General features: G+C 40.9%; 1 protein-coding gene across 1 annotated transcript in view; it reads left to right on the forward strand.

The window, feature by feature from the left end:
- The window catches only part of rhbdl2 (rhomboid, veinlet-like 2 (Drosophila)), a 67,463-nt gene extending 59,697 nt beyond the window's left edge, over positions 1-7,766 (forward strand). Inside the window, exon 8 of the mRNA XM_043717814.2 lies at positions 3,698-7,766. Coding sequence (XP_043573749.1) covers positions 3,698-3,877 — 180 coding nt within the window. The 3' untranslated portion in view covers positions 3,878-7,766. The remainder of the gene's footprint in view (positions 1-3,697) is intronic.
- Positions 7,767-10,364: the final 2,598 nt, after the last annotated feature.

Consider the following 10,364-nt stretch of genomic DNA (forward strand, 5'->3'; position numbering starts at 1 on the left):
AACGTCTGACACTCATGTTTTGTTTTTCCAATATTGAACAGTTTATTTTTCCATTGGTGACAATTCCATTTCACAATTAATAGCCTAGCTGACACTCATGTTTATCCCTTTTTTTTCTTTTCTTTTTTTTTTCTTTTTAACCCCCACACTACCACCTAAGTGCAGTAGTGCTTATTTTATCCCCAGCACCCATGGTGTGTGTGTGCAGGTGGGAGACACAGTGAAAGACACAAAGTGCACAAATGTTTATTCAATTTCCACCACCAGGAAGATAGGAAAACACCCGGGTGACCAGTGACAAACACTGCCCTTCACATCAAAGGGCAGTGCTGTGTGATCAAAACAGTGAAGGGGATGGTAGGGACTAAATCAAAATAGAATTGGAGGGAGAAATGATGCACTCCACTCCCTGCGGCGCCCACCTCTCCCTGAACAACTCCAGGGTGTTGGTGGACACCGCGTGCTCCTTCTCCAAGGACACCCGGGCCCTAACGTAACCGCGGAAGAGGGGCAGGCAGTCGGCACACTCATGTTTATATCTGTCACCCACGGCTCCCTGATTGGACCAGGTTAACAGCCCCAATCAGGGAACTTATATTCTATGAGGTCCATCTGGCTGACCTCGTTCCAAACACTACAAGTCTCCCACACTAGGTCCAGGGACGTAGGCCTGTACCTTTTCTTGTAGCCTCTCTTCAGGCATTTTTGCACTGGGTCTGGTTCCTCTGACTCAGCTATGCATACAGTGGTGTATACTGGACTGTAGCCCGCCTCTTGAGCCCGGAGCTTCTCAGAAGAAATTCATCCTCTTCTTCAGGTGATAATTATGTGGAGGCTACGAATTCCACCATTTTGACCTCAGACTCTGAGATTTTCTCGACGCTCCGGAACAGTTGGAAAAGTTGTTGAGGAGCTCAGTATATTTTGCTCCCATACTGTTTACAAGTTTGCAGTTTTCATGTGGTCCACATGCTTGTTCACGACCACCTCAGCTATCCAAACTTTGTGTGTCACGGGACCTGCCCTTGCATTGATCATGCCTCTTATCAAACGGGGCTGAAATTGCATTGTAAGGAAAGTTTGTGTTCTACAAGTAACGGTCTAAACTCTTCAATCGTGTTTGAGCCAATGTGCATTGAAGAAACACACGTTATAGCAGAACTGACTGTACCTAATCCCATGCATACAGATTTTATACACAAAGTTGGTTGGAGAGCTGTCTTTCATGAACCTGGACATGAGTCAGTCATACCTACAAATGTGGTTAGATGAGGATTCCCAGACGTATGCTACAATTAATACCCATCAGGGTTTGTACCAATATACAAGACTGCTTTTTGGAGTATCATTAGCCTATGTCATTTTTCAGCGGATGACAAAGAACATTTTACAAGGTCTATCCTGGGTCGCTATTTATCTAGATGTTGTCTCAATAACAGGGAAGACTAATAAAGAGCACTGAGAGAACTTGACATAATCCTTAGACATTTCTCCAAGGTGGGCGTATGCCTTAGAAGGGAAAAACGTTTGTTCCTGGCATCCCAAGTGACTTACTTGGGCTACAGGGTCAACAAAACTGGGTTATACAAGTTGGAGAAAAACCTGATGGCGATGAAAGGTACCCCAGCTCACACAGCTGTACCTGAGTTTAGGTCTTTTATTGGATTGGTGAATTATTTTGGAAAGTTCATACATAACCTGGCCTGCACCTTGGCGCCTTTACATCAGTTATTCAAAAAGGGTCAGTGTTGGAAATGGTCTCATAGCCAAGACATAACTTTTAGGGAAGTGAAGAAGCAGCTCTCCTCCTCCAAAGTGTTGGCTCACTTTGATCCCAAGTAAGATCTGGTGCTGATATGTGACACCTCCCCATATGTTACTAGGGTATTGTTGGCTCATAGATGGCCCAATGGAGAGGAATGCCCAATAGCAAATGTTTCCCATATTTTGGCTGATGCAGAGTGCAAATATACTGAGATAAAGAAGGAAGGTTCAGCAGTCACCTTTGGTGAGAAAGTTCTACCAATAACTTGACAGACATAAATTTGTGATAGAACAGACTACAAGCTCTTACTGGGGCTACTCAAAGAGGCCAAGACCGTCTGGCCCAAAGCTTACAGTTGAATTGAACAGTGAGCTCTCACTCTAAGTGGGCAAAATTACAAGTTGGAACACAGTCTGAGAAGTCAAGTAACAAATGCGAATGTCTTGAGCCCCCTCCCGCTAGTGGATACATCACTGTTGATGCTGACATTGGAAGAGTTCCTTCTCATTTTAAACCTTCTGGACACCCTTCTGGTCACCACTAAAAATATCAGCGTGGACACAGAAGATCCAGTTCTGGAGAAACTAAAACAGCTGGTGGTGGTGGTGGGAGAAACAAAAGGGCCATCATAACCAGGATTGAAAGCTTTTCTGACCCAGCGAGACCACATCACTGTAGAGAATGACATTTCATTACGGAGAGCAAGAGTGATTGTCCTGAACAAAGGTTGCTGCCAGATACTGGCTGCACTCCACCAGGGTCATCCAGGAGTGTCCAAAATGAAGATCTTGGTGGGAGGTTATGTCTGTTGACTAAACAGTCTCACAGCACCTCATTTAGGGTTAAACCAAAGTCACAGGCCTCTGCAAATGATCTTAAACCTGGTCAAAATCCTGACATGGACCCCTCATTTTTTGAACTGCCAAGTAAAACTGATAGCATCTCAGAATTAGAGGAGGCTTGGGGTTGTATTATTTCTCAACTAAATCCATTAACTCTTGAAAGGTTTTAGCATCTGGTACCTCAGGAAACATAAGGCTCCTAATAACCAATAAAGCTGGGGGTCCACAAGCTGTCAGCAGAATTACTCATTTCTTTTCATCTGTCCCAATATCATTTGCCCAGTCTTCGACATAAGGATTGAATGAGTCAAGCTTCCCAAATAACAGCATGAGGCCAGAAATGCTTATCCCAACTCAAAGACGACTATTGTGACCAAATTTCTTCAGGAGCAAATTTTTTTCTTTCGTCACCAGTAAAATATCTCCACTGAAGCTGGTACCCTGTCACTAAGTCACCCTTTATTAACACATGTATAGTACTTGACACTGGTCCGTCTTCCTCAGAGTGAATAGAATCTCTGACACTCCTGTTTCTATCTATCAGCCAGGGCTCCCTGATTGGACCAGGTTCGCAGTCCTAATCAGGGAACTCATATTTCATCATGTCCACCTGGCTGACCTCATTATAATCACAACATTAACCACATTCATTGGCTGAAGGAATGAAATATTTTGGCAAATGCCAATGCTAAATGTGTATTTTTTTGTGTGTGGGGCAGAATAATTAAGAGAACTTTTTTTCTTCATCATCAATGTGTAAAAGAAGTGAAAGACTACTTAGACACTTCAACTATTTCACTCATGGTGAATGGATAAAAATATCGCTCAAGCTTTCTATGAGTCATTCTCATGAACCGTTTCTGCCTGGAAACTGCAGACATCATGTCTGAAAGTGGATCAGCAATTAGTCTTGTTTTTGCAGAGTGAATTTAATGTTCATGCTGTCAGCTAGGAATGATGACTCAAAATATTGAGTTACTGGAATTAAATTAAATTACCACATGATTTTATTTGTTCTGCAATATTATTGTGACATTAAAACTTATCATTTAGATTATTTATTCTAACATCATGCTTCTATTCCCTCTAGGTATCATTTGTGGCTCACATTGCAGGTGGTCTAGCTGGAATGACCATCGGTTATGTGGTTTTCAGCTGTTATAATCAGAAACTCTTAAAGGATGTCAGATTTTGGGTTTCAATTTTAGCATATGTTTCATGTGTGGTGTTTGCTATCATATTCAACATCTTCCTGTCTCCTGCTGCTTAAACAATAGAGCCAGAATGCTTTTTAAAATGTACAGTAACGCAGACAGATTATTCATCAAACACTCATGACAAGAAACAACTTGCAGCTCCTGAAGGGAAGTGGAACAAACACTTCCACAAACATTGCATAATGTAGGGATTTCCTTTTCACCCTTTTTCACTGGCTGTGTTTGTAATGTTGACTTTAATGAATCATCTTACCAACTTGTGCTTTGTCTTGAATTTAAAGAAAAAAGAATATACAATACAGAGAATTGATAAGTTACATGGTGCAATGTTACAAATGTGACCTTCCTACAACTTGTCCTTCTTTTTGTTGTGTTGAGGTGTTTAAAATTTTATTGATCCCAGTGCTGAAATTACAATTTCTAATGTTATACAGATTCACACTTTTGAATGGATGAGCAGCAGACTGAATAATACACCCAGGCCTGATTCTCATGCCCACTTTAGGTATACAGAGGCGAAAGAGAATTCAGCTCTGCAAATGTCACCTTTCAAAATAGCCCCCTACAATTCTGATGGGATGGATTTGGAGTTGTGCTGAGTGATCCAGGAGAGTCTAAGAGGCTCTGTCACCTTGTGCCCATCTCCTTATCCTCATGGCTCCTCATACCCCTCCTGCCATGTCATGCCTATCCATATCTCAAAGCTCCCCACACATCCTGTAGAACTCTTAATGTTCATTTACATATTCCTCTTTTGACACTATATTGCCTCCAAGCCACCCTATGCTCCTTTACCCATCTCCCATAGTCTCTTAAACTCCATTTGCCCCTATGCCTCCAATCATTCCAATGGCTATTAAATCCCCTCTTCCAACTTACGCCAACTCATAGCTCTCAACATCACCTTTTATCCTTCCTTCTCTGAAAAAGTTAAACCAAATGATCTTGTACAGTAATATCAATGGCATGTCTTTGTGAGATGTGAGCTGCTAGCTGTGGATAAAAATACACGGACACAAAACTGCAAGAAGGGACACCACAGCTTTAGGTCTCAGAGACTTTAAACAATAAATGGGAAGACAGTTGGGAGCAACACACCAGTTGCTGTAGGAGCTAACCTGTCTGCAAGATGACAAAGGAAAGTTAATGCTCACAACTCCACAGAGGGGTTGTTATTCATTGAACCTCTATGCCTTGAGAGAAGTTGTGAAGACACCAGGGACATCAGACAGGGAGGATGATTGATATTCAAAAACCATCATGTTAGGAACAAATTGTAGCCTGTAGTACAATTTGACCTGATGATGTGTATATGTCTTCACACTAATTGTATATTACAATTAGATAGGCATACCTAAATAGTGATTGGTCAGTTGTACTCATATGCTATGCATGATGTAAACTTAATCAATAGGAATGACTGAATTTAGATAATTTTACACCTCTTAATTGCTAAATGTTAAATTCTCATAAGTGAATTTAAAAATATAACTGACTCTAATCCTATATTCTGGGTCTCCATTGTGTTAGGTTTAGATACTGTGGAGTACTTTGTTATAGCAAGCAATAAAGGCTGTTTTAAAAACTTCGAAGATCTGAGTCTGGTCAGTCTCTGCAGATGAGGGTCAGGGGATAGCAGGGTGACTATTAATTCCTGGAAATACCCACAACATTCCCCATGGCAAAAATAAGTACTGCAGATGCTGGAAACCAGAGTCTAGATTAGAGTGGTGCTGGAAAAGCACAGCAGGTCAGGCAGCATCCGAGGAACAGGAAAATCGACGTTTTGGGCATTCCTGATGACATTCCTGATGAAGGGCTTTTGCCCGAAACGTCGATTTTCTTGCTCCTTGAATGCTGCCTGATCTGCTGTGCTTTTCCAGCACTAGTCTAATCTAGACTAGACATTCCCCATGCCAAGTAACCTGGTGTCCAGCATGGGTAAAACTCAGGAGGTAGGAAGATAGTGTCTATTAATGAACTCACTATTGGAATAAAAACTTTCACTTTTTAAAAATGTCAATATATTGAAATTCCTTCAACTAATCTCTTATGTCAACAAACCTTTCCATTCAATAAGCAGTTAGAACTGTCCATCAAACTGTTCACTTGATAGGCACCCCATTGTAAAAGCATTAAGAAAGTATTCATGCAGGACAAACTTGTAATAGCCTTGTATTAACAAGCACACTAAAATACTTGCAGCTTTTGTTTTTCACTCCATGCTTCGTTTTTATACATTAGATTAGATTAGATTACTTACAGTGTGGTAACAGGCCCTTCGGCCCAACAAGTCCACACCGACCCGCCGAAGCGCAACCCACCCATACCCCTACATTTACCCCTTACCTAACACTACGGGCAATTTAGCATGGCCAATTCACCTGGCCCTGCACATCTTTGGACTGTGGGAGGAAACCGGAGCACCCGGAGGAAACCCACGCAGACACGGGGAGAATGTGCAAACTCCACACAGTCAGTCGCCTGAGGCGGGAATTGAACCCGGGTCTCTGGCGCTGTGAGGCAGCAGTGCTAACCACTGTGCCACCGTGCCGCCCATACAGTTCCTTGAGAACCTTGGCAATCCCAATTAATTTATGATCTTTTTATGCATAAGTATACTTTTCAAAATCTTGAAAGATGCCTTACCCTCTTCTATGGATGGCTTGCCTCCAACAAAGGAACCTTACCAGATCCAAAGGTGTATCTCACCTCTCAAAAAGGAAATAGATATAAAATTTTCTGTTTGTCCTCACCCTGCTCCCTTTAACATTCACACACCCCATGCACCACGCAAGACAAAAATGAAAACCACACTCTATCCAGCAAAGCACTTTCATCCACAAGAACACATTTTGATACTTCTTGATAAGGGAATCAGGATTTATCTCCACACTCAAGCCTCTAGATTCTAGGGTCTCCAAAATCGAACGGAGGCAACTGATAATTTAAATAGCCAGTTGAATGACTGATCAGCCCCAAAGCTGAACCTGTGAAAATAAACACTGAGTTCAAGGAAGGGACTTGAGATTCCTGATGTCTTCTAGTATTTTAGTCACAATAGAGGCACATTGCATCAGAATGAAAATCAGGGCCCAGTGTGACCAGATTGGACTAATTGAATTGAATAAAGTAAATATCGCAAATTTGTCCACATTTTGGTTTAAAACTATCAGTCACTTTTTTCAGAACAGATTGCATCCCTATAAAGTTTTACAGCACTATTTCCTGAACTACCATTGTTGTTCAATCTTTTTTCCTCTTAATGCTCTTCCAGTATTATGTTTATTTGCATTATCTCAGTGCACACTATAGGAATTGGTAGCTTGAACCCCAGGTTTCAATACATACACTCATCACGCTTTTGCAGACACTGGTTTTACTAAATTTGCTGACTTTATTCATTTTATTTGTCTAATTTTTAGCTGTTTAAAATTTGATGTATAACAATTTAGGATTTTTAAAAATCATTCTTGTAGAGTTGTGAACTCGAATTTAAAGTCTGTTGTTTAATTTAAAAAGGTTTTTGTATAGTTTTGTTGTTAAATGTTTAATGGAAAAAAATTCTGATCAGCCACTTAGGATCTGTATTTTAATCTGTCTTGACTTGCCTCTTTGTGACATCATAGTTTCTTCAATTGACCTGTGTTCCTAGCAATCATTTGGTCCAAATTTGTGACACAATTTTCCATTTGATATTTTTATTCATGTTAGACTGGACAGAGTCATTTTATTTTGCCTTCAAACTTAATCTGCTCCAGTCCACATTCTCTTCTAACAGTCTGAATACTAACACATACATTTCATTTGTATTGTAACCATTTTAATGCAATTTGTTTGTACATTGTAATATGAATTAATATTAAAATAATTGATTACGTGTACATATTTTGTTAATAAATAAATATAATTATAGCGGGACAATGTTCCCAGAATGTTAAATGATTGGTGTATTTTGTAATGTTGGAAATGTATTCACTCAGTGTTTCCAGATACAAGGGTAACCAGCCATTCTCAAGAGCAATTACGCAGAACCAATAAATGTTCATAAAAGGGCAGGTAATTGCCAATGACACCTACTAAATAAAAAATGTTATCAGACACTACGCATTTTTCAGTGGCAAAGTGAAGGGTGGTGCACATGAAACAGTAAATTCTTACAATGGGTTGCATTAGTGCAAAGCACGTGGTATACAGTTATTTTTAGATTTTATTGTTTGATCACTATTCTAATTGGCACCTCACCTTCAGTGGTTTAAAATAGAATCATAGAGATGTACAGCATGGAAATAGACCCTTCGGTCCAACCCGACTATGCTGACCAGATATCCCAACCCAATCTAGTCACACCTGCCAGCACTCGGCCCATATCCCTCCAAATCCTTCCTATTCATATACCCATCCAAATGCCTTTTAAATGTTGCAATTGTACCAGCCTCCACCACATCCTCTGGCAGCTCATTCCATACATGTACCACCCTCTGCGTGAAAAAGTTGCCCCTTAGATCTCTTTTATATCTTTCCCCTCTCACCCTAAACCTATGCCCTCTAGTTCTGGACTTCTCGACCCCAGGGAAAAGACTTTGCCTATTTATCCTATCCATGCCCCTCATAATTTTGTAAACCTCTATAAGGTCACCCTACAGTCTCCGACAATCCAGGGAAAACAGCCCCAGACTGTTCAGCCTCTCCCTGTAGCTCAGATCCTCCAACCCTGGCAACGTCCTTGTAAATCTTTTCTGAACCCTTTCAAGTTTCACAACATCTTTCCAATAGGAAGGAGACCAGAATTGCATACAATATTCCAACAGTGGCCTAACCAATGTCCTGTACAGCTGCAACATGACCTTCCAACTCCTGTACTCAATACTCTGACCAATAAAGGAAAGCATTCCAAACGCCTTCTTCACTATCCTATCTCCCTGCAACTCCACTTTCAAGGGGCTATGAACCTGCACTCCAAGGTCTCTTTGTTCAGCAACACTCCCTAGGACCTTACCATTAAGTGTATAAGTCCTGCTAAGATTTGCTTTCCCAAAATGCAGCACCTCGCATTTATCTGAATTAAACTCCATCTGCCACTTCACAGCCCATTGGCCCATCTGGTCCAGATCCTGTTGTAATCTGAGGTAACCCTCTTCGCTGTCCATGACACCTCCAATTTTGGTGTCATCTGCAAACTTACTAACTGTTCCTCTTATGCTCACATCCAAATCATTTATGTAAATGACAAAAAGTAGAGGGCCCGGCACCGATCCTTGTGGCACTCCACTGGTCACAGGCCTCCAGTCTGAAAAACAACCCTCCACCACCACCCTCTGTCTTCTACCTTTGAGCCAGTTCTATATCCAAATGGCTAGTTCTCCCTGTATTCCATGAGATCTAACCTTGCTAATCAGTCTTCCATGGGGAACCTTGTCGAACGCCTTACTGAAGTCCATATAGATCACATCTACTGCTCTGCCCTCATCAATCTTCTTTGTTACTTCTTCAAAAAACTCAATCAAGTTTGTGAGACATGATTTCCCACGTACAAAGCCATGTTGACTATCCCGAATCAGTCCTTGTCTTTCCAAATACATGTACATCCTGTCCCTCAGGATTTTCTCCAACAACTTGCCCACCACCGAGGTCAGGCTCACTGGTCTATAGTTCCCTGGCTTGTCTTTACCACCCTTCTTAAACAGTGGCACCACATTTGCCAACCTCCAGTCTTCCGGCACCTCACCTGTGACTATCGATGATACAAATATCTCGGCAAGAGGCCCAGCAATCACTTCTCTAGCTTCCCACAGAGTTCTCGGGTATACCTTATCAGGTCCTGGGGATTTAAATCACTTTTAACTATTTCAAGGCATTCAGCACTTCCTCCTCTGTAATCTTTTGATGGATATTACTGATCTTGCTTGTTCCACTTAACCAGAAAATTCAGATCTGACTCTTTTGTGACTCTAGAAGTTATCTTCTCTGCCTTTTGATTTCATTTATAATCCATAAGTGTTTATCAACTTGTACACATCTGGTAAAAAGCTTTTCTTACTCAGTAGCCCTTGTGAAATGAACTTATATTTTAATACCACGTCATTTCTGTTATCCTTTGCAACATTTTTACAGCTTCATATTTATGGCAAAATTACCAACTATTTTAAGTACAAATTTATTTTGAAGAGTAAGCAAGCCTACTTCTTGAAAATAATAAGCAATGTTGGCAACATTTGTAAGGGTTTTGGTATTAATATTCAATCATCTTAAAGTTGTTTGCAATATTGCTGGCTAAGTAACTAGGACATTGCTCTGAAATGTTGTTCCAATCTACATTTTACAAATCCTGATGATCCCTTCCATGATGAAGAGAAGGAGAAGAAGGAAGTGAAATCTTTAGCAAAGAAATGAGAGGAAAAATATGTGAGTTCCATGTGTGTGAGGGTGTGTGATTTTACATGGAATACTGTGTCCAGTTCTGGCCACCCAGTTATCAAGCTGGAGAGGGTTCAGAAGAGATTTACCAGGATGTTGCAGGGTATGGAAGGCTTGAGTTAT

The sequence above is a fragment of the Chiloscyllium plagiosum genome, unplaced genomic scaffold (genome assembly GCF_037043375.1).
Source record: "Chiloscyllium plagiosum isolate Xiang-an unplaced genomic scaffold, Cpla_swu_hap1 HiC_scaffold_30, whole genome shotgun sequence".
Taxonomy (NCBI): domain Eukaryota; kingdom Metazoa; phylum Chordata; class Chondrichthyes; order Orectolobiformes; family Hemiscylliidae; genus Chiloscyllium; species Chiloscyllium plagiosum.